The 24,796-nt window shown below is 41.2% G+C and overlaps 2 protein-coding genes across 3 annotated transcripts in view; one reads left to right on the plus strand and one right to left on the minus strand.

The window, feature by feature from the left end:
- The window catches only part of LOC139661302 (dipeptidyl peptidase 9-like), a 30,085-nt gene extending 12,623 nt beyond the window's left edge, over positions 1–17,462 (plus strand). The window contains exons 7-21 of the mRNA XM_071539737.1: positions 755–865; positions 1,715–1,843; positions 2,717–2,778; positions 2,898–2,998; positions 3,453–3,627; positions 4,712–4,871; positions 6,059–6,138; positions 6,864–7,034; positions 10,697–10,832; positions 11,717–11,862; positions 12,709–12,855; positions 13,787–13,939; positions 14,370–14,512; positions 15,159–15,270; positions 16,028–17,462. Of these exons, the coding sequence (XP_071395838.1) occupies positions 755–865; positions 1,715–1,843; positions 2,717–2,778; positions 2,898–2,998; positions 3,453–3,627; positions 4,712–4,871; positions 6,059–6,138; positions 6,864–7,034; positions 10,697–10,832; positions 11,717–11,862; positions 12,709–12,855; positions 13,787–13,939; positions 14,370–14,512; positions 15,159–15,270; positions 16,028–16,120 (1,919 nt within the window). The 3' untranslated portion in view covers positions 16,121–17,462. The remainder of the gene's footprint in view (positions 1–754; positions 866–1,714; positions 1,844–2,716; positions 2,779–2,897; positions 2,999–3,452; positions 3,628–4,711; positions 4,872–6,058; positions 6,139–6,863; positions 7,035–10,696; positions 10,833–11,716; positions 11,863–12,708; positions 12,856–13,786; positions 13,940–14,369; positions 14,513–15,158; positions 15,271–16,027) is intronic.
- Positions 17,463–19,689: 2,227 nt separating this feature from the next.
- LOC139661303 (angiopoietin-related protein 4-like) lies at positions 19,690–24,474 on the minus strand. Of its 2 annotated transcripts, none has more exons than XM_071539738.1 (7): positions 23,948–24,474; positions 23,341–23,451; positions 23,017–23,104; positions 21,673–21,786; positions 21,099–21,194; positions 20,707–20,988; positions 19,690–20,243 (listed from the first exon to the last, which is right to left on the minus strand). In XM_071539738.1, exons 1-7 carry the CDS (start codon positions 24,425–24,427, stop codon positions 20,074–20,076), a joined length of 1,341 nt encoding a protein of 446 aa, XP_071395839.1. In that variant the 5' UTR covers positions 24,428–24,474; the 3' UTR covers positions 19,690–20,073. The 2 variants fall into 2 exon arrangements, with proteins under 2 accessions (XP_071395839.1, XP_071395840.1); XM_071539739.1 differs by having other exon boundaries at positions 23,017–23,095; positions 23,329–23,451.
- Between the last annotated feature and the right edge of the window lie 322 nt (positions 24,475–24,796).

The following is a 24,796-nucleotide window of genomic DNA, read 5'->3' on the forward strand; positions in this document are numbered from 1 at the left end:
AATGGTTATGACAACGCCCCTAATTTGTATTACTGTGAACTCCGACTTGTTGGGAGGCTGAATAACAAACACAAAAAGTCAAAATATTTTACATAAATATTTTACATATGTTCTACAGTCTACAGTACTTCTACAGTACTTTAAAATGTTTAAAAAAAGAGAAATGTCTTGCGATTGATATGATAAATTAGTTAAGTAATTGAAGCATATTACAGTCCGTTTTTAAGGGTTTCATCTTATTAATAATTATCGAGATAATATTGTCTATCAAGCTAATTTTAAAATTTTCAATTTTCATATCCGCACACAATATTCAGGTGAATACTTGACAACTCAAAAGCAAAAAGCATACTTTATCTGTTTTTTGTTTTTTTTTGCCACCTCATTTTTTATTTCATCAGCATTTTATGAACCTAAGGACATTTTTGCCCCTCAATTTCTGAACCTCTGAGAAATTAATCTTTCAAATTGCTTATGGGTTTGAATGAGCTGGTAATCATTCTACTTAAGGGTGGTGTCAGTCCATCCTTAGGAACCTGTAGACAGTTTTATGATCTGATCCTCTGGGACTTTCTGCCTTGGTTTGTCTGCATGTTTGTGGAATGGATTTGTGTTTTTCAAAGGCCATGAAAACCTCTGAAATGTGTTTTGTGTGAGCCGGAGTGAGACTCAGATGTTGTTTTCACTGGTTTGAAAGACAGTGCGGTTCGGTTCTCTGCTTTTGTCACAGTATTTGTCTCTCTGTGTGTTTCAGGTCTGGATAACCTGAAGGACGACCCCAGATCTGCTGGTGTGGCCACCTTTGTCATCCAGGAAGAGTTTGATCGCTTCACAGGATACTGGTGGTCTCCTGCTGCTGCTGAAGGTGAAGGAGGAGGGAGTAATACTCAAATAATAAAAATAATACTCACATTACAGTCACAATTTGCTTTACAAAGGAGTGTTATGACTACCATTATTATTATTACTATTAATACTAATAGAAGAAGAATGATCGAAGTTGGAAAAACGCTTAAATTGGAGTTCAATTTAATCTTATTATAAGTAATAAGAGGAAAACGAAGAAGAAGAAAAATGACAATAAAACTTGGTAGCGAACTTTTCTAAAACAAAGTTTACAAAGACTGGTTCTCCTGGTCTCTGACTGGTTCTCTTGGTCTCTGACTGGTTCTATTGGTCTCTGACTGGTTCTGCTGGTCTCTGACTGGTTCTCCTGGTCTCTGTCTGGTTCTACTGGTCTCTGACTGGTTCTACTGGTCTCTGACTGGTTCTCCTGGTCTCTGTCTGGTTCTACTGGTCTCTGACTGGTTCTTTTGGTCTCTGACTGGTTCTACTGGTCTCTGTCTGGTTCTACCGGTCTCTGACTGGTTCTATTGGTCTCTGACTGGTTCTATTGGTCTCTGACTGGTTCTACCGGTCTCTGTCTGGTTCTACCGGTCTCTGACTGGTTCTGCTTGTCTCTGTCTGGTTCTGCTGGTCTCTGTCTGGTTCTCCTGGTCTCTGTCTGGTTCCGCTTGTCTCTGTCTGGTTCTGCTCGTCTCTGTCTGGTTCTACTGGTCTCTAACTGGTCGACTGGTTCTGCTGGTCTCTGTCTGGTTCTGCTGGTCTCTGTCTGGTTCTGCTGGTCTCTGACTGGTTCTACCGGTCTCTAACTGATTCTGCTGGTCTCTGACTGGTTCTACCGCTCTCTGACTGGTTCTGCTCTCGGTCTCAGACTCGGACGGCGGTAAGACTCTGCAGATTCTGTACGAGGAAGTGGACGAGTCGGAGGTCGAGCTGATCCACGTCCCGTCTCCGGCTCTGGAGGAACGCAAGACCGACGTCTACAGATACCCACGCACAGGTACACACACACACATACACACATACACACACACACACACACACACACACACACACACACACACACACACACACACACACACACACACACGTTTGTTCTGACACTGCCAGGGTTAGGGGTTTCTCACTGGAGATGCTTTGGATAAATGTGTTCACTACATGGTTCCTATGCAGGTCTGGAAAGTCTGGAAAAGTATTAAAAATGAATTTGATCATTTCCAGGTCTTGAATAGTTTGGGAATTTGAAAAAATATCTGGAAAAGTATAGAAAATGTTGCGGTTCAGGTCCGATACACACATAATTCTAGCTTTTATGTTGTTGTAGAGCCACTTTGAGTCCACAGGTTTTGTTGATGTGAAGAATAATGTTCAGATAGAGGGACGCTCTTATTACCCAGCTGCTGTCAGCATGCATTATATCAAATACCCACCAAAATCAAATCCGGTCAAGAACATAGGGTCTGGGAAAAATATGGAATTTTAAAATGGAAACCGTGTAGGAACCCTGCCAATCATCTCACATATTCTGATATTTGTCACTGTGAAGAACAATCTTCATCTATACAGTGATATGACCTAGTTAGCAGGGGCAAGATGTCTATCTGCGTAAATCATATTGAACACCAGACAAAATCTTCAAAACGAATCAAGGTCTGGAAAAGTATGGAATTTTTTAATTGAAGATGTGTAGGAACCCTGTCACTAAATGGCAGATATTCTATAAATTTGACCTTATTATTGTGGAATTTGCTTCACTGGCTGTTGCCCTGCTGCTTCTTAGTCTGCTCATCCGGAGTCCTGTTGGTATCAGTGAGGTTTCATGATGTACAGTATGTTTCGTTTTGGCTCATCGCTGCATTTCATTTATCTCTAGGCAGCAAGAATCCTGAAATTACTCTCAAACTAGCAGAAATCAGAACGGACCGTCTGGGCAGAGTGAGTACACATTCAGTGCTATGAAACGTCCTGATATGTTGTTGATAATATGTTAATCCAGCTGCAGTAAACAGTTAAGTGTGAGCTGAACTGAGGTCAGCCTGCTGTTTCTCCCTCAGATTGTCAGCACTCAGGAAAAGGAGCTGGCTGTTCCCTTCAGCAGCCTGTTCCCCGGTGTCGAGTACATCTCCAGAGCCGGGTGGACAAAAGACGGACGATAGTGAGTTTCTTCACCAGGAGATAACAAAATTAAACCTGAGACAGACGACCTATGTTTTTTCAAATGCACCACATAGCACCCATAGCCTGTAATCTTAAAGTGCTGTTGAACTTTGGTAGTACCTTAGGTTGTGTAGCTTCCTGGCGATTCTCTGTTATCTGTTGCTCCTGTGCTCCATGAGAGGGGATTGAAGAATAGTTTTTCTCTCTCCATCACTGCCGAAAAAAAGTGGGAGACAGGACTTTGACAAAGCAGATTCTGCTAATATATAAAAAACATGTTTTTTTTTTACTATTTATAATTATTGACTCCTCTGACTGGATTTCGGTGTTACACTTTTTCCTTTTCATGTTCTGTTTCAGTAAGATGTGACAGACAGTAAAGTTTTGTTTGACCTCTTCCTGTGCGTGTGTGTGTGTGTGTGTGTGTGTGTGTGTGTGTGTGTGTGTGTCAGTGCGTGGGCGTCCATGTTGGACCGGCGGCAGCAGCGTCTCCAGCTGGTCCTGCTGCCTCCGGCCCTGTTCGTCCCCGTCCAGCAGGAGCCGGCCGGCCGGCAGCAGAGCCTGGAGGCCCTGAGAGACGTCCAGCCCTTCATCATCTACGAGGAGACCAGCGACATCTGGATCAATGTGAGGAGACACCACACACCGCAGCTCAAAGTCTCACAGTTCAGATTTTTTCTCTTCCGTGTGACTCAGATCTGATGTTCTCTAATCAGTGTGAACAGCAAAAAGCCGCATGGAGTCGCAGTTTTGCAATTCTGGATATGTGGTATAAAATCAGATGCTGAGTATGGCTGAAAAAATCAAATTAAGATTATTTGACAGAATTTTGCAATTGTGATTTAAACTCCGATTTATATCATCACAAGTCGCCTTGTCATACATTTTTTAGAACTTTAAAATTGTTTAAAGAAAAGTGATTTTGCTAAAAAAAATAGATGTCTGTGCAGAATTTAGTGCAGGGTTTGAGTCTGATGAAAGGTTTTGATTCATGGACCAAAGATTACCTGCAGCTCTAAAACACTTTGTTTAGAAATCCTAGTTTGACCAAACTCTCTGTTAAGAAATTAATTGCAGCCTCTACAATTTGGAAATTGCAGAAGTTCATATTCCTATTTTGTAATTGTTCAGCTCTAATCCTGAGGCATGCGACTTGTATTTGAACGCTCAAATCGGAATTTGTCAGCGTTGGCATCACAATAAATAAATCTTACATTATTCGCCTGAGACAATGAGAGAAAGCCAGAAAGCCTTGATTGTTATTTGGGGAGACGCCTCTCAGTTTAGTTAAAACTTTATGATAGACACTGTAACCGAATGTGTTGGAAACAAGCAGGAGAAGCATAGATGCAACCAATAATGTAACGTCTTTTGTTTTTGTTATGTTTTTTCGTCATCTCTGTCAGTTCATATTGGGGATATGGGTTGTCCCCTAGAATAGATATGAGCAGTCATCCAAAAACCTCAGATATGAGCAGCAGTTCAGCTTCAAGGCCCATGGTGTGAATGTACTGTGGCCTAAATCTGGAGCGTTATATTCCAAAACACTGTATATCTACTTTTTGGAAAACATAAATGTGTCCAAAATTCATCAAAGTTATAAATATTCACAAAATATCTGTGATTTAGGCTGATAAGATGGACGGATTTTTCCATAAAAATCTCGCCCAGTGCAGCTGTAAGTGACACAGAGCGTCTCCATGTCCTGCAGGTCCATGACATCTTCCATCCCTTCATCCAAACCAGCGATGAGGAGATCACCTTCATAACGGTGAACGAGTCCAAAACAGGCTTCTGCCACCTGTATAAGATCACAGCTGTGCTACAGCAGGGCCACTATGACTGGAGCGGAGGCTACACAAACGCTGAAGGTAACACACACACACACACACACACACACACACACACACACCAAAATGTCCTTATAAAAGGTATTATTACCATATTTATTAAAATTAGATGAATTTAGTTTAAACATTTTGAAAAAACACCTTGTGGTGCTATCTCCAATAGATAGAGAGAACAGAACTTATCAACGATGATCAATAGAGTATCACAAAAATTTTAGAAGCAGGCTTGTGACCAGAAGGTTGCTGTGATGTTTCTGGACCAACTGAGAAAATCTAGACAGGGAAAGTTAATAAGAAACGCTCTCCATCGTACTGGGCAGCTCCCAGTGTCCAGCAGTAGAAAACCGGTTGGGCAGTAATGTGTGGAACTGTGTGACAGCAGCAGACTTGGTGATTCAGTGTTCCCAGGATAAATATAGATGTTAAAAAAGACTTTCATTCATCCACTCACATGACATCATCCCTCCTTTTGTTTTTTCCAACTTAGAAAAATTTCAAAAATTAGGTCATTCCTATCTGCCAAGAACTTAGAAACAGTAATTCATGCATTCATCTCATCCCGGTTAGATTACTGCAATGCACTCTTCTCCTGCCTCACACAACCAAACCTCATTAAACTTCAGCTGATTGAAAATGCCGCAGCCAGACTCATAACCAGGTCCAACAAGAGAGAACACATCTCACCGGTTTTAAAATCACTTCATTGGCTCCCAGTCCGTCTTAGAATAGATTTTAAAATTCTAATGATCACTTTTAAGGCTCGTAGAGGGTTAGCTCCAGAATATATAGCTGACCTCCTGAACTCCTACAAGCCCAGCTGCACCCTGAGATCCTCTGGTAGGTCGTTCCTGGCCATTCCTCGGTCTAACCTTAAAACTAAAGGTGATCGGGCCTTTTCTGTTCGGGCCCCTCAGTTATGGAACGACCTGCCAGAGGAGATCAGGGAAGATAACACATTGTCTTCTTTTAAGTCACTTCTAAAAACTCACTATTTTAGACTTGATTTTTATTGATTTTACTGTTTGTTTTTTTGATTCTACTGTTTGTTTTGTTATCTTTTGTTGTATTTTATCATAAGAATTTTATTTACTGTTTGCCCATTGCCTTTTTTCTAATTGTATATAAAGTGCTTTGTAACTTGTTTTGAAAAGCGCTATATAAATAAAGGTATTATCATCATTATTATTATTATTGTTATTTCTCACCAGACGATTTCAAGTGTCCAATCAAGGAGGAGCTGACACTAACCAGCGGGGAGTGGGAGGTGCTGGCCAATCACGGAGCGAAGGTAAAGCCCCGCCCACACACATCAGTTAAAAGGGAACTGTCACTTTGCCATCATGTCACCATAAAACCACTCACCAGGACAGGGCCTTTTAGGTTTTTTTAGGTTATATTTTAGTTTAGTTCTTACACTGATCTGGAAAGTAAAATATGGAAAAATATTAGTATTGTCCTGATACAGATGTGACTACACATTTTCTGTGTTTTCAGACCCCTGTCATCTTAACATATTCTTATATTTGTTGTTGTGAAGAATCATCGCTATATATAGAGTGATGTGGCAGAGTTTGTAGGGGCAAGATGACAATCAGCAAATCAAGAAAATAAGAAAAAACCCCAAAAAGGGACAAGGATGACTAACAAACTAATGTTTATTGTGTATTGATAAGGATCCCCATTAGCTATACACAAGGGGGTCAGCTATTCTTCCCGGGGTCCCACTGTGTATTTTACTCTAATACTAATAAACCTGTCAAAACGGTTACAAAGTGCTTTAGGGAAATTAAAAAAGTAAAACATAAGCACCGTACAGTATGATAGACAGTAAAGAAATCAGAGATGAATTAAAAACAAAATCAGATAGGAATAAAACAGGCACACACAGAAATGGAAGGGAAATGAGATGGATTAAAAAAAGACACCAATCTAAAAAACATGATGATTTTTTTTTTCCCGCCTGTGACAAAACAAAGTAACGTTATTTCTTGTTCTGTGGTGTTTTTCTGGCAGCGCTCGTCCTCTCCTCAGATCTGGGTGGACGAAGCGGCCCGGCTGGTTTACTTCCAGGGAACCAGAGACTCTCCTCTGGAGCATCACCTGTACACCGTCAGCTACGACTCTCCGGGCGAAATCATCCGACTCACCAAGCCCGGCTTCTCCCACAGCTGCTCCGTCAGCCAGGTACACACACACACACACACACACACACACACACACATACACACACACACACACACACACGACTATGTTAATAATTCACACTGTGAGCAGCTTGGTTGATGTGTTGCTCTGTTCTGACTGGTTGTGGGCGGAGCCAGAGGAAGCTACAAAGTTTTGAAAAGGCAAATCATGTGTTTTTTGGTGCTCTGGTGTTGCCTTTCACAACGTTACATTGTTTTGATGAATTAATATAGCTAGCAAGTTGCTAATTAGGTAGTATTAGTAAAGAATAAACAACAAATCACTTGAAAAATGACTTCAGAGATTACCATCAACCCCAACGACGGATGCAACCGCTTTCCAAGCATTGTTCTTGAGGCGTTTACTCCTTTTAGTCTTTAAAATAAAATAAAAGTTGTAGAGAACTGGGAAGCTTTGACTGGCTGGAATCAACTTCTCCTCCATTTTGTACTTGTCAAGTGGAACTAGTGTCTAAACTGGCTCCTGGAAGAAGTGAGGAGCGGCCAAAAAAAAAGTCCTAGTCTTGCTCAAACCAGTTCTCACAAGGAGAGCAAAACAAGTACACACACACACACACACTCAGAAACACTTAACTATATTTGTTTATATGATTTGCTATTCCTTGTTATTATGTATTTTTATAAAACACTTTGTAAACTCTGCTGTTAGGTAAGTGCTATATAAATAAACTTGATTATTATTATTATTTGTATTATTATTATTATTATTATTAGTAGCAGTAGTAGTAATAGCAAAAGTAGTAGTAGTGATAGTAGTAGTATAGCACTTATGTATAAAAGGGAGAAAACAAACAGTAAACAGTCAGCTGTTATACAGACAAGACTGGAGACTGAACTTGGTGACTGAGACAAATGATTGACCAACACATCTGTAGTTTAATTTATATGTATCATGCATGCAGGCAGACATGCTGTAGATCAGTGGTTCTCAACGTGGGGTCCGGGGACCACCAGGGGTCCCCAGCAAATTGATGAATTGTTAACTTCTTGTAAATGAAATGATGCTGAAGTTTAACACAATTAGAGAATGTAGAAGAATGACTGTTGATGATGATCATAGTGATCATAGTTTCACTGTTATCTCTCTACCTACAATACAGATAGTCATGGAATTCTGGACAAAATCATATCTGACAATAAAAACATATTCTCAGATTTAGGTCCAAGAGACAAAATCTCATCAAATGGGGGGTCTGTGGCCCTAATGTGGACTAAATTAGGGGTCCTTGATATGGAAACGGTTGAGAATCACTGTTCCAGATCTAGAGCTGCAACGATTAATCGATTAGTCGATTAGTTGCCAACTATTAAATTAATCGCCAACTATTTTGATAATCGATTAATCGGTTTGAGTAATTTTTTAAGAAAAATAAGTCAAAATTCTCTGATTCCAGCTTCTTAAATGTGAATATTTTCTGGTTTCTTTACTCCTCTATGACAGTAAACTGAATATCTTTGGGTTGTGGACAAAACAAGACATTTGAGGACGTCATCTTGGGCTTTGGGAAACACTGATCCACATTTTTCACCATTTTCTGACATTTTATAGACCAAACAACTAATCGATTAATCGAGAAAATAATCGACAGATTAATCGACAATGAAAATAATCGTTAGTTGCAGCCCTATCCAGATCCAAATGAAGATCCAAATGAGAACACATTGCTACCTGAAATTCATTAGTCAACCTTTAAAAACCCCAGATGATTCTCTCCTCTCAGAAATATTTGGCAGGCAAATTAAGCTCTTCATATGACTAATAACTACAACAGTAACCCATAATGTGCTCCACTGTAATGACAACAGTCATTTTGTAAGTGAAGGGCTGAATGTTTTCAAACCATCTCATGTTGAAGGGAAACTAATCTGGTGCTTTCAGTGGAGATTTGTGTATTGAATGTAGTTTAGTGTGTGCAGCCCAGCAGTATGTAGGTCAGGGAGAGAGCCTGTCTGTTTTAAAGCCTGGGGGAAACATTATGGATGGGTTCGCCTCACTGCAGGCTGCTTATACTCTACACCTGCATTACTGCTTATGTTGCATTATGAAAATCCATGCAGGGTCCTGTAACGTCTCAAAACTCTGAGTGGAGCCCAAAGTTAGTTTTGTACCAACACTGGAACTTTCCTAAACTTTTCTAACTCTGTGAGAAACCAGTCGCTGAGGTCCTTTTATTTTGTACAGTTTTATTTTTGTCTTGTTTGTCTGCATAGAAAAGTTGGCTGCAGCAGAAGTTTCCACCGATCATGTATTAGCATTATATTTGCCGTTATATAGTGGTGTATTTCTTTCTTATCACAACAATATTGATGCTAAAGCTAGCAATCATCTAGCTAAAATTGGTCCTTGAAATTAGTGATATAGACAGATATGTTAGTTTGCCAGTATATGGGGCCAGTAGTGTCCTTTTTATTAAATATTGAATATCGGCCAGTCAGTGTCTCCACCTCTGATATGATGGAGGTTCCTCCTGACCTCAGATACAGAGAAACGGACTGGAAAACCTGACATGACATTTGATTTTCATTGCACATTTTATTTATGCATTTAAGTGTTCAGTAATGTTTTCTGTGAATCAATTCTTCATTTAAATTCAGTAATGTCTCCCAGAGTTTCTCTACCATTGAATAGGTGTGGTGAGTCACTCTGCCTTAAAGAGCTGCTGACACTAAAAGCATTTCATCATTCTGGGTTTCAGTGGAGAGTTTTAGTGTCCCGTGATGCTCTGAACGCTGCCTCAGAGGCTTTTCCACCCTGATGAGAAGAAAACTCTGGGGGGAAACATGAAAATGAAACATGAACATGGTCATATTTAAAATATCAGTATGGTCTCTCATACTCTCAAACTCATATTGGTCAAACCCTAACTGAAATGCACATTGGCACCTTATGTTCCTGCACTGAAGTGTGTCTTTTGCTATCTTTGTATGTATATCTTTCAGTAGAAACATGGATGGATGGTTCAGTTCAGTTCAGTTTATTCACAAATCAGTTAAAATACAAGTAAAATCATATGAGATATAATGGAGATGTGAAATGGGACACCCTGATAAGCTATCTGAAGCTTGAGGCCCAGACACTAAGCAGATAGTGTTTAAAATATATGTTTACTAACACGTCTAGATTTGAAAAAGTGCATGTATTATACAGTAACACTTACAACCTACAAAACACTAAGACTAACCTAAGACCCTAAAAAGTACTACTAAATGGTCCTAAGACATTTATTCCATCAGTCTAAACATTGATTAAATAGGTGAGATACAATAAATAGAGACATATGGAAAGTGGAAATAACAGAACAATTTGAATGGATTTCAGAGTAGAGTAACTAGTTTAGAAGTCCCGAGCCGTTCAGGGTGTTCAAGCTTCAACATATTTTAGCAACAACTGCTGCCTTAAACTCTTTTTGAAAACAGACACAGATAATGACATTTTTATAGTGTTATCAAGCTCATTCCACACCTGTGGACCTCTGCTAACCACACACTAAAGCTCATACATTTAAGTTTACGTTTCTTACCCTTTTATAAGATGCTTTTTTCTAGTCTTATATGTATGCGAGGGAAGGTAAGTCGGAATAAGGTCACAAAGGCTCAGTTTGACCCCCCCCCCCCTTCTCCCTTCTCTCTTCTTCTCCTCAGACCTTTGACATGTTTGTCAGCCATTACAGCAGTGTGAGCAGTCCGCCCTGCGTTCACCTGTACAGGCTGAGCGGCTCCGACAGCGACGGCCCGCGCAAAGAGTCCGAGTTCTGGGCCAGCATGATGGAGTCCTCCGGTAAGAAATCACTACTGAAGGCTACTACAGTTCGGTTATGACATGAAACGATGTCTTGCAACTGTTAGGCAAGCATGATATTGACAAAAGAAAAAAAATCTTTTGTAATTCTTTTGTAAAAGATTGCAAAGCACTGTGATTTTTTTTTTTTTAAGTAACTTCTTTTTATGTTATGCAGCTTTACGTTTCTCAGTTTGAATAAAAGGAAAGATTTTTGTCCAGCATGCAGTGTAGTTTGCAGGCCAGGGATTCTGCACTGTGCAAGAACACCTCATTTAGGCAGCTTTTCTTCTAAAAAAAAAAAAGGAAATTGAAAATTAAAATTGCAGTTGTCAGTATTTTTCTGATCAGTTGTACAGCCCTCTTTCTGTTTAATATGACAGGGCTTTAGGCATTTATACTTATATTTACTTATATAGAGTGCCTTAAAATGAGTGAAGTGAGAGTTGATAATGAGTACAGTGAGTTTAACAGTGCCTTCTGTATAGGGCTGAACGATTTTGAAAAAATATCTAATTGTGATTATTTTGACTGATATTGCAATTGCGATATGATTTGCGATATTAGAGGGAATGATCATTTTTACATCATTATTCTCATTTTCATTGAAAAACGTATTAAAATGATTATGGTGTGATTTTTGCGGGGATCTGTACCAAACAAAGATGTTTTCTTAAGTCTGTAGTATATGATGTGTAGGCCAGGACATCTCTGCAGCACCACAATATTTAATTTAAAATGGTATTTTGACACATTTCACCTTTAACAAATATTGCGCCTCCTGCGATTTGAAAATTGCAGTAGGCCATATTGCGATTTCGATAAAATTTCAATTAATTGTTCAGCCCTACTTCTGTACTGATGTTGCTGCTGTTCTTCCTCAGGCTGCCCGTTAGACTACACTCCTCCAGAGATCTTTAACTTCACGGGGAAGTCGGGCTTCCAGCTGTACGGCATGTTGTACAAACCGCAGCAGCTGCTGCCCGGCAGGAAGCATCCCACCGTCGTCTTCGTGTACGGAGGCCCGCAGGTTCGCTCTCTCACACTGACAGATCAATGTCCAGCAGGCTCAGAAACTACAGAAAGAGGAAAAGAAAGTGTCGGTTTTATGTGTTTTTGTTAGGGCTGGGCAGTATATCGATATTATATAGATATCGTGAAATGAGACTAGATATCGTCTTACATTTTGGATATCGTAATATCGTGATATGGCATAAGTGTCTTTCCTGGTTTTAAAGGCTGCATTACAGTAAAGTGATGTCATTTTCTGAACTTACCAGACCGTTCTAGCTGTTCTATTATTTGCCTTTACCCACTTAGTCATTATATCCACATTACTGATGATTATTTATCAAAAATCTCACTGTGTAAATCTTTTGTGAAAGCACCAATAGTCATCCCTACAATATTGTCGCAATATCGATATCTTGGTATTTGGTCAAAAATATTGTGATATTTGATTTTGTCCATATTGCCCAGCCCTAGTTTTTGTCAAATGAACGCATCTCAAAAGAATTTGAGAAGTGATACCTCAGTCCTAAGTTCTGACTTGGTCACATTCAAAGCCGTTATAAAATAATAAATACACATCTGTGACCCATAACGGTTAATTTAAATTTTAAAGCTGCTCTAGGAAATATTTTTATATAAAAATACACCTGTCCTATCAGCCTAAATCACAGATTGGTGCTGCAACAGAGAAGAGCGTCCCATTCCCCTAATTTAGACTTTATTACTAAATGATTTAGTCACTCAGATCAAATATGAATGTAATCGGATTATACAGACAGACGATGCCTACCTGCATTGTCCATGGAAGACAAACATTTTTTCCTGCATTTGATAACACATTGCTGTAAATACGTTTTTCTTCCAGGTCCAGCTGGTGAACAACTCGTATAAAGGAGTGAAGTATCTGCGGCTGAACACGCTGGCCTCTCTGGGCTACGCTGTGCTGGTTCTGGACGGGAGGGGCTCCTGCCAGCGGGGGCTCAAGTTTGAAGGAGCTGTGAAAAACCAAATGGTATCTATCCCATGATGCTTTTCACCAGAATACATCTCACTGCCTTAGAAACTTTGAGAGAGAGAGTAGAGATGTTTCGATACCATTTTTTCCTTCCCGATACCGATTCCGATACCTGAACTTGCGTATCGGCCGATACCGAGTACCGATCCGATACCAGTGCGTTAAAAAAAATAAATATTATTATTATTTTTTAACAGCTGTATACTACTAACCCTGTATGGATGTGATATAATTGCTGTCATTGTTGTATGTCCTGGCTCAGGTTAAACCCTAAATACATACAGAGAATGAATGCCATAGAACTTTATTATCTAGTTTGACAGTCATAACTGAAAAAAACATAAATAAATAAATCTAGGAATAAACAACAATTCCTTTAAAAAACTGTTTAGTGCAGCCACAATTTAGTAAAATAAAAGACATTTAAAATTTTAAATAGTACAGTAACAGTATAAATTTAATATATAAGTATAGATTTTCGGGAAAACGGCTGTTTTATCCGGGTGAAGCTACTTTAAAGTTGTTTTTTTTCGGGGCTAATAAATTATGTGATATCGGATCGGTGCATAGACTCGCGTACTCGCCGATACCCGATCCAGCATTTTAGGCTGTATCAGAGGCATTTCTGGTACGGGTATCGGTATCGGAACAACTCTAAGAGAGAGAGATGGATAGGCAAACAGACAGACGTATAGGTAGATGGATAAAGATAGACATGAAGTGAAAAACAAACTAATGCTTAAAGTTAATGTAGTTGATGGTTACTTTTTAATTCAATCATTAAAATTTGGTCATGGAATTTAAGGAAAAATGGGTCATGGGGAAGTTTGAGAATTTCATCAGTGAAGGAGTGGGAGCCCTGGACATGTAAACGGTCAGTGAAGGAAGGTTTCTGCCTGCTGAGTCCTCTCCCCTCTGCTCCCCCCAGGGCCTGGTGGAGATCGAGGACCAGGTGGAGGGTTTACACTACGTTGCTGACAAGTACAAGTTTGTGGACCTGAGTCGCGTCGCCATCCACGGCTGGTCGTACGGCGGCTTCCTGTCGCTCATGGGCCTCATCCACAAACCCAGTGTCTTCAAGGTCCACACCACAAACATTCACTTTACTAAATGTAGATTATCAAGTCAAGTCCATGTCATTAATGTCAAGTCTCAAGTCTAAATGTCGAACAGCAAGTTAAGTCAGAACAAATCAAGAGTCCAGTATCAATTTAATATCTTAAAGAAAACTAAATATCTAGGACTTTTCAATGCAATATGGTTTTAATAGGATAAAAACTTGGTAAGAGCATCATGAGTTTGATTTCTATAATCAGTTTCAACTTCAATAAATTCAATCATTCCATACAAATTCAGAAAAACAGAATTTAAATTCAGTCGTCTGCTGGAACAAATCTCATGTCACCGTCTATACAGTCGGGCTTTACACAGATTTGGGTTTGAGGTTTAGTTTCCCTTTCAGAAGGAGATCCTCCAGCCTCTGTCTGTCTGTCTTCCTTGTTTGTGTCCAGGTCGCCATAGCCGGAGCTCCGGTGACGCTGTGGACGGCGTACGACACGGGCTACACAGAGCGCTACATGGACACGCCCGACAACAACCAGCAGGCCTACGAGGACGGCTCCGTCGCCCTGCAGGTCGACAAGCTGCCCAGCGAGTAAGAAAAACAAACTTAGTGCATAAATACACCAATCCTCCAATGTCTCCCACCTGTTAACCACTTGGATATACCTCCAGCCGTCCGCCGCCTGTCTCTTAGCAACCCAGGTTTCTACATCTCACAAAATAGCACAAGTGGTCGTTAACTTGCATCCTGCGTGTTGGTAAATGTAGGTGTATTATAGAAGTACACTACCAGTCAAGTTGGAACACACCACAGTTTTCTTTATTTTTACTATTTTTCACATTTCAGAATAATAGTAAAGACATAAAAACTATGAAATAACACAAATGGAATTATGCAGCGACCAAAAAAGTGTTAAACAAATCAAAACTGTCTTATATTTTTGATTCTTTAAAGTAGCCGCCCTTTGCCTTGATGGAAAGGCAAAGGCTTTGGAAAGAAATTCATACATAGGAACAACTTCATTATTTATATTTGTCTAAGAAACTAATTTGAAGCATTTAAGCAGAGGCCTTTAGATCAAAATGGCTTTAAGAGAATGAAAAACATAGAACATTCACTCAGGGTCATTTGACTCTGATTCTGCTTTCCTGTTTACTGTAGACTGCTGCAGCTCTAGGTGTTAATATGAATAAATAAATTAAACAAATTCAAACGTTACATTTCCTCTTCCTTGCAGGCCCAACAGATTGCTGATCCTCCATGGATTTCTAGATGAGAATGTGCATTTCTTCCACACAAACTTCCTGGTGTCCCAGCTGATCCGGGCGGGGAAGCCGTACCAGCTGCAGGTAAGAGGAGATGCTCACATGTTGACTCGTATTCAGACTGTGGTAAACATGTGGATCATGAATATTTGGCTGCTGTGATTGGACTTAAAAGAGGCTGGATGGGCTTAATTCCTAAACCAGCGCAGGACAGTATTGCCGTGGTGTCCAGGGGTTAGAGAGGACGTCCTGTAACTGGAAGGTCCCAAGTTTGGTTCTTGTGAGCGAGTGTGTCCTTGAGCAAGACACTGAACTCTTTCCTGCTCATTGATTTTAAATCACTTTGGATAAACTTCAGCTAAATGCCTAAAATATGAATGTTAAGGCAAAGTGAGGAGCAAAATGCTTAAAAACTGGAATAATAGCCAGTAATCTGAAAAAATGAATCCAGCAGCAGTAATGAGCGTATCTCAGCAATACATCCTTACCCGAATTTCCCCAAGGGGATTAATAAAGTGATATCTTATCTTATATTGATCTGGGTCTGCTGTGTAAAGGTGCAGTTCGCCCGTTTTTTCCCCCAGAGTGCAGCTTCTCCAGTTTTTCCAGTGTTTCAATCCAGTGCAGGTTTAGAAAGAAAAGAAAATGAATTTCCCACTCTTCAAAAAAGGTTGTGAATCAAACAAAAAAAACACAAATGACATCTTACACACTTTATGATAATTGCTTGTGAAGAATAATCTCCTGATAAAAGTATGTAGTTTTGAGTTGTAAAATGTGTAGGAAGCAGTTTGTCCATTCTGATCATACACATATCTTTTTGGGGTTCCTGTTCTTTCAGATTTATCCTAACGAGCGCCACAGCATCCGCTGCCCCGAGTCTGGAGAACATTATGAAATCACACTGCTGCACTTCCTGCAGCAGAACCTCTGATCATTCCTCCACTCCTCCTTCCTACCTTCCTACCCTCACATCCTCCCTTCCTACCTTCCTACCCTCACATCCTCCCTTCCTACCTTCCTACCCTCACATCATCCCTTCCTACTTTCCTACCCTCATATCCTCCCTTCCTACCTTCCTAACCTCATATCCTCCCTTCCTACCTTCCTACCCTCACATCCTCCCTTCATACCTTCCTACCCTCACATCCTCCCTTCATACCTTCCTACCCTCACATCCGCCCTTCATTTCCTCCTTTCCTACCCTCTCATCCTCTCAGATCCTGCCTTCCTCCACTCCTTCCTTTCTCCCTTCCTACCCTCCTACCCTCCTCACCTACCCTCCTATCCTCAGATCCTCCCTTCTTCCACTCCTTCTTCCACTCCTTCCTTTCTTCCTTCCTACCCTCCTCACCTACCCTCCTAACCTCCTACCCTCAGATCCTCCCTTCATCCATCCCTACTCTCCTACTTTTCCCGTGTCTCCTCCCTTCCTACCCTCACATCCTCCCTTCATCTCCTCCTTTCCTACCCTCACATCCTCCCTTAATCTCCTCCCTTCCTACCCTCTAATTCTCCTTTCCTCCCGTAATCCCCTCCCTTCCTACCCTCACATCCTTTCAGATCCTGCCTTCCTCCACTCCTCCCTTTCTCCCTTCCTACCCTCCTCACCTACCCTCCTAACCTCCTACCCTCAGATCCTCCCTTCATCCATCCCTACTCTCCTACTTTCCCCTTGTCTCCTCCCTTCCTATACCCTCCCTCCCTTTTCCCTTCCTATCCTCATATCGTCTCCTAAAGCCTTCCCTTTCTCCCTTCCCCTCTTCTCTTCGTCTCTTCTTTCCTCCTCCTCCTCCTTCCATCCCTCCTCCTCCTCCCTTCCCTTTTTATATCTGCTGAATGGAAACTATGCCAAACCTCGTTGCCCGGTCAGTCAGCGATCCGCCTCGTTTGGCCTTCGGGAAGCAACTTCTGAGCGATTTCTCCTTTTACTTTTGGATTTTTTTTGTGCCATTCCTTCTATAGCAAACTCACTTTTTCCCTGGGATCTGGCTGACAAAATTTTCTTTTTTTCCGTCTTTGTCAGTGGAGAAACACTGGACTGGAAATAGTAAAAATCAAGCTCTGGCAACATTTAACTACACAAGCACTTACTCCCCTTTCTCGTGGTCCCTATTGTCTGTTTTTTGGTTAGTTTGTTTTTGGACTGTGCTGTCATGTGTTATCATGGATGACTGGATGTTTCTTCATGTAGTGCGGATCAACGAGCAAAAGGCCACATGCGGCATCTGCTGTTTTTAAGTGTGTATTATTAAAAAGAAAATATTTTTTATTGATTCCTATGCATTTATAAAGGGTGGGGAACCTATTTTGACTGCAGTCTCACTCAACAGCTCACTCTGATTTTCTTGGAAGTTTTTTTTAAGTTTTCCTTTTGCCTTTTCTTCTGCTGCTGAGGACTTTGATGTGTCGCACGTTTTTCTTTTGCACAGGATGCATTTGCATCGGCACCCAGGAAGCCAAACTGACCTTTAAGACGATGTTGAACAGAACTGCTGGCAGTCTAAGGTGCCTTGTGAGGGTTTGAGAGTAGTATAATATCAGGGAATCCTTTTGAGGACCTATGACCATGAAATTACTCGATACTTAGAAAGTGTCTGGCAACCATTTGTAAGAAGAGCTGCTTCAATCTGTCCATGGAAAGTAATGCACTTAAGTGATGGAGAAATAAACAGAAATGAATCAACATTCTCAAAGTTTTCTCTTCCCCCAAAAGCAATTTTGAATTTGATAAACAAAGCATTTCACTGTTTTTTTTTGTGGAATAATAAACCAGAGAAATGAGAATCTGTTTAGAGTCCGTACAACAGGCTGAGACAGTTTTAGCCTTTTTATTTGCAGTGATAAAACACAGAAGAGAAGTGATGAAAGTGAAACAGAAAACAGACATTGCAATAAAATGCACAGATTTCAGTGAAAACCCTCAAGGGACTTATAAATACATCAACTCTCAAACAAGAAGAAAAAAAATCACTTAATTCAATTCCAGGTTTATTGTCCTGTCAATCTAGATTGCTGGTAACTTGTCATTGCATATTCACATTAAAAAGAAGTGTAGATTGTCAACATCAGGAAAAACTACGGCTGTCCTCTGTCATTATTTCATGCCCTCCAGTAGTTTCAGTATTATTTCTCTGGTCTTGACTGAAAGGGAAAAAGCAGCAGAACGGAAGAGAAAGTAAGAATTTGTGAGTCACTGGAAAGACCAAAGAGTCTCGTCTTGTTTTCACTTTTCCTGTGATTTTTGGAGCTATAATACTAACAATTAGACATACAGATTCACTATAACCAGTTTATCTATTTACCAGAGTGACAATGTGTTTCTTCTTGTGATTATTGAGATTAGATTGGTTCATTTCAGAGAGGGAGATTCAGTTATAATTTGTCATCTCTCTGTCAGACATAGAAATGAACTCATGGTTGGTACTTCGATCCTACTGCTTTTCTTCAGTCAGAACGAAGCATCCATGTTTTATCTTTTCCCCAGCAGGGAGCGGTGCTGCTGCATAAAACCTGCACATATACAGATATACTGGACATATACTGTATATTCAGCTGTATGGGACCTACTGTATGGGACATTTAACAAAATTGCAGCATGCAACAAATCATGCATTTGAAAAATAGGACTGGGAGAGTCACTGTTGATTCAAATTCTCTTGAAATAAATGTTATAAATGACCCATGTTAACCATATGAATGCCCATGCAATCTTTCAATTCAAATAAAACAAACACCAAAATTGTGATTATTTGTTTTGCACCCAACAGCAGTTCTATAGGATGGGAGCTTTAAAGTGCTAAAAATGTTTCAGAAACCTGTTAAAACCGTGTTGTCGCTAATATTTTGAGTTCAAACTTTATTGTCCTGCAAGAGAAATTTGGTGTGCAGTGTTTGCAGTAAAACTTTGGTAAAACTACACTACACATCTCAAAACACTGTTTGCAGTAAAAAAAAATTGTATAACTACAGTAAAAAGAAAAACACACAACGTAAAAACACAACTTCCCTCTACATATACTTATAGAGGCCCACTTCACTTGATAGGACCAGACAATCAATCATTCAATAAATCATTCATTCATTATTTTTTTTACAATTAGCCATGACGGTACATCTTCAGGTCATTTTCACCGATAACTGGGGGAGTTGTGGTTCATTTCCAATGCTGCAGTAACTATGAACTGACACAGACATGGATCTCTCTGTGAGGCCGAGTGGCTTGACAGACTGCAGCCGACGCCTCACAGGTTCCTGCTGAAGTGTCCTTGAGCAAGACACCGAGCTCTTACCTGCTACCTCATTGTAAGTCGCTTTGCATAAATGTGGTTAAATGCCTAAAATGTAAAATGCATTTTTCCGTTTTCTATGGCTTTATATCCGTAGATTGGGCTCCAGTAGGGGGCGCTCTGTTTGCACGGTGAGCATAGTGAGGCCTGCAAACAGTAATATAGAGCCAGAATGTACGTTTTTCAAAACTTTATTTTCATCAATTTGACTCATAAAATAGGTTTGAATAGCATTTGAAGCTTGTAAATGACAAAAATATAAAACAATACACATAGTTAAAGAATATATACGCATTTATAAACAAGTTTCAGAAGTATAGCCCTTATAAAGGGAATAACATAGCAGTCATTATGACTGAACATATCCACTGAGACAGTGAGTTAACATAATGGCATAGCATATAAATAGCTGACTATCCAGTGCATTTTCAGGACAGATCAGTAATGTGCAGATTGCAATAAGCAATATGATGCTTTAGTTCATGGTAGTTCAACATCTTGTTTTGTATAAGCATCACTGGAACTAAGTTGAATATGCTCATGTTGGTCTATCTCAACAATGTCTTTGGTCCACTGGTTTCAAGGCAGACTGATCCACCTATTGCTTGACTGTGGCTGGTGCAATCTTCAAAACGGTGGTCTTCAGAGAACTGTTGCGTCCTTTTGCGGTCGTCCAAAACATCCCTTGTCTCCTGGACTGATGGCTCGGCCTTCTGGGATACTTTCCGTTGAGGTTCGACTCACCGCAGCTGCTGAACCACCAACCTCCTGCAACAAAATAGTGTCCTTGTTAAAGATTGTGCCCTAAAATGTAATTTTTCATTTGGGGGTGCAGGGTGGACTAAGGGTTACAGTAACCATCTGATAACTGAAAGGTCACAGGTTCGATTCCCATGCTCATAGTTGAGTCTGGAAGAGTTCTTGAGCAAGACATTGGAACTTCTACCCGCTCGCTCATTGCTCTGAAGAGTAAATTCATTTTAAGGATGCTCATAGATGTTCCTTGCAATGCAGGTTGATGAAACATATAAGCTTTATTTTATTTTATCCTTCATTCATCCCAGCAGGATCTGCTGAACATCCCTAATCTCTCTCAGCAATGTCTTGGTTCCCATTGTAATCTATTGGTTGACCACTGAGGAGCTTCACTGGAGCAGCTGGAGTGTAAGTGCCTTGCTCAACGGCACCTCAGTGGGAGAGCCTATGGAAGAGGTTAACGAATCAAACCCACCTGAGAGAAGCCCGGCACAGTTGGTGTCTGCACTGAGGTCATTGTCTCTGTCGGAGGTGGAGAAGGGAAGACCGGCGGCTCCGGTCGTCATGGTGTTCTCCTGAACCCCAGAAGAAGAGTCCTGGTCCAAGTGGAGGGCGTACTTCTTCTCTTCTCCGTCCAATTTGAACTGGTAACGAGTCGACTGCTCCTGTCCCGCCCAATCAGAGAGCTCCACCTGCAGCGTGTACTGGCCTTGTTTGGAGAGAGAGTGGATGTTCTCCAATCCCAACCAAAACTCGCCTGACGAGGAAGGAAAAGGATTAAGATTAGTGTTTGTGACTCAAGGAAGAAGACCTGCTACTGTTTGATGATGAGGATCTTGTAATCGATTGTGGAACATTTGGGCTCACCAATCAGGCTGCCGAAGCCTTTCTGATAGCTTTCCCACAACTGGTTGAAGTTCTGGGATCCATCATGGCGTCTCTGGATGACGGTCCATCCAGCTTCTGTGTCGGGACAGACAGAGGGGAGAAGAGGTTAGGCCAGGCTATAATACACTTTTCACAAAACAAGTCTGTCCCAAAGTGCTTTACACGGCTTTACAATTAAAAACATAGTTTTAAGATTCAGTGTACCACCACAGCAGAGCTCCAGCATTTTGGACCTTATCCCTATCAGATTAAAGCTGAAGGATTCATTACCCAGAAATCAAAACATGACGTCAGTAATGCACATTCCTCTGACCTAACTTTTTTCTACTTAGTAGCTGGTAGGGGTAGAGATGGTGGAAAGAAATCTTTTGGCAGCAAGTTCAGCTATCATTAATAAGTCCAGCTTTTTCTGGAAGGATGATGGACCCTGATTTGTGATTTAGGCTAAGACGGTGTATTATTACATAAAAACCTTGCCTAGTGCAGCTTTAAAGCTTTGTAGCAGCTTTGTCACATTAACTGAGACCTTTGGCATAGTTTCTGCTGGACTCACCTGACGTCATTTCACAGAGGACACTGAAGGGCCGGGAGTCCTGCGGCTGGATGGTGTACACTCCGCTGGCTCGCTGCCCCTGCACAAACAGCTCGTGGCAATCTCTGGCCAAACCTTAGAAAACCAGAACACAGAGAACTGCTGTCAGATGATTCAGCACATTGGACCTCTGAGGTCATTGTTCCCATCGGGGCTCCTGAGTCGATCAGGGCAAACAGCCAAATACTGGTGAATCTTAGCTGTGGCTCGTACTGTAGGTTTGATTACCAACCAGCTGTCACGTAAAGGTTTGGTTCTATACAGCTGGTAAAATAGTCAAAGTGGTTGGTGAATTTTAGGATTTCAGTAGTAAGAACGCACACCCAGCGAGGTGCAGACATGAGGCTTTTGTAATACTTCCACTTCCACATAAAGAAAAGTCTATATGACTCATGTAGCTGAAATGTTTGGTGGGATAAATAAGGCACGAAACTAAAAGAGAAGAGAAGATTTCTAAATTTGGGGCTTTGCCAGACACTTTGGCCATGATCTTGTGTGTTGACCTGTTTAATGTCCAAGGCCTGCTAATCGCTAACAGTGTCCTAGCAGTGTAGGGGAGTTGAAAAAGCTGCTGTCCTCATTTTCATTAACCTTTGGACTGACTGAGCTTCACTGCCAGCGAGGTAGTTCTTGTAAACTCAGGGACAAAGGTTCACTCTTATTCTCCGTGTCACCGTGCGCTACGTGACGTACGAGCGCACTCTGACACAGTTGGCACGCTCGTAAATGCCCGTTCTTGTCGATGGATGCAAACTGGATGACATTTCTTCAGGATGAATCACAATTTGTAATGAGTGTTGGACCTTTACACTCTTAAAGAGGATGTGTCATTTGTCAACACTGTAGGTTGATTTTGGGACAACACACATAGATACCTGTACAGTGTGTGTTGAAAATAATATCCTGAGTCTGTCTTTGTCTATTGTTCATACCTCAGCACTTTGTTTGAAAAAAAGAAATGTCAAAGTCCTGATCTCCAGCCGTGTGTTAACCAAAAAGCATAACAGTACAGGATTTGTACTGTTTAGTGCCCAGATAAAGAAGTTCAGAACCAGGCTTTGAGCAAATGAGGGGAAAGGTTGCTTGCTGCCTAGGGACGGGTTATGAACTTTAACATTTTATTTTTTCTAGAGCAGCTAATATTTTCAGCTTTCAAAAGGATCTCAATCAGTCTGACTTTTAAGAGCGTCTACCACTGTTGGTGAAAGTCTTTTCTGCATCAACAATCTTTTCATAAACGTGACTTGTTAAACACTTTCAGCGTTTAAAAAGGTGTCAAACATGAGAAGCCGGTTGTCGTCTCACCTGTCGGAGCATTGCTCTGTTCTGCCTCTCCCTTCAGCACCGTCTCTTCATCTCTGCGTCTGTGTGACTTGATTCTCTTCTGTGCAACCTGAGGGAAAAGACCAGGGTTAGAGGAAAGCATCTGTAACTTCTGTCCCTAATCGACAGTATTTTAACACAATACAACACTTCAGCAAGGCATCCTGTGTCTGACAGATCACTCTAACACCCAGGTGCCCTGTTGAGTGTTCATGTCCCCTCCCTGCTCGGTCATTTTCAGTATCTCTGGACGAGCACATCGGCTAAAATGCGTAAAATATGAACCGTGTTTGCGGTGTAACGCACCTTGCTCTGGAGCGCCTGCAGGTGCAGACTCTGCTTCTCCAGTTTGTCTTGCTGCTGCTTGATTTTCTCCACCAGGCCGTCGATGCGTCTGTTCTGAGCCTCCAGCATCCTCTGGAAACAGCAGGTAGAGAAACACCTTGTCAGCTTCACAAGTATGTCGAATGTAACATTTGTCTATCTGGGGTGAGGAAGAACCGGTAGGTGCCAAGATGACAAACGCAGCTAAATTTGGTTTGTGAAAGTGAAAGTGTCTGGGGAATTTTTGGAACTGGTGGATGAAAAGATTTGTTCCCACATCGCACAGTAAATATTCCAGTTTCTAATCAGAGTTGACAAGTGTTGATTGGAAAGTTGTTAGTCTGCTCATAGAGCTGATTTGGCTCTTGGGCAGCTGTTCAAAACTATATAAACGTGTTAAATTAACTGGACTGATATAAACGCTGGCACAGTAATAATTTCTACACTCTGAGTTAAATTATTAGTCATGATTTTGCTGTTTACTTTCAGTTTTCACTCATCACGGATTCCCATATCTTTTTGAAGCATAAGTATTAAGATTTTTTTTTCCCCAACAAACGAAAAAATGAAAGTGATATTTCTCTCTCACCTGGATGAAAGGGACTCTGCTGTGATCGCTGTCGTTGCTCTCCACCTCCGGGTCTCTCACCGCTCCCTCCACCTTCTCCTCCAGTCTGTCCATCCTGGAGTGGATGTCCTCGCTCTCCGCCTTCACCTCCTCCACCTTGGCCTTCACCTCGTCAGCCAGCTGCTCCACCAGCCTCTCCCTCTCCTCTACCTCCTTGCTTCTGGCCTTCAGATCCCGGTCTTGCTCCTGCTGCCTCCTCCCCAGCTCGGCGGCGGTGCTGTTGAAGGCCTTCAGCTTGGCGTTGACGTCTCTCATCTGGACCTTGGTCTTGTCCACATGCTCCTTCAGGCCCTGGCCCAGCTGCAGCAGGCCGTGCGCCACCACATTGACGTCGTCCCAGGAGGCGTATTTGGCCTGCGACCCTCTCCTCTCCGTGGGGAAACTGGTTCCCGCCTGCACCAGAATGATCAAGACTAGAAGAAGAAGAAGTGGCGTCTGCATCTTTGTGGTCTTGTTGAGGTTTCAGTACGAACGCTCGTCTCGGCTCAGATGTCTCTCTGTGTTTGCTGCTGGTGAAAGGCACTGTGAGGTTTATATAACCTGCTTGCACAGTGCAACTGGAGGGAGGCCGCTCTGATTGGCTGCCAGTGCTGAGGGGAGGAGTTTCTCTCATAGTGGAGTTGGACCATGATGCAATGAACTGTCTGAATTACTGGTTAAACACTCAGTGTTACTGATATATTTTCAAAGCTCAAACAGACTTTCACACCAAAGCACTTCAAAGAATTTTAGAAGTCAGGATCTTTTCTTTTAATAAAATATCCTGTTGTTTTTCATGGGTAAAAATCAAGGAAAAGTAAAAGAAGCTTA

This window comes from Centroberyx affinis, unplaced genomic scaffold (assembly GCF_046629955.1).
Source record: "Centroberyx affinis isolate AG114_WGS23_722 - 3 ecotype Tasmania unplaced genomic scaffold, CSIRO-AGI_Caff_v1 ptg003505l_1, whole genome shotgun sequence".
Taxonomy (NCBI): Eukaryota; Metazoa; Chordata; class Actinopteri; order Beryciformes; family Berycidae; genus Centroberyx; species Centroberyx affinis.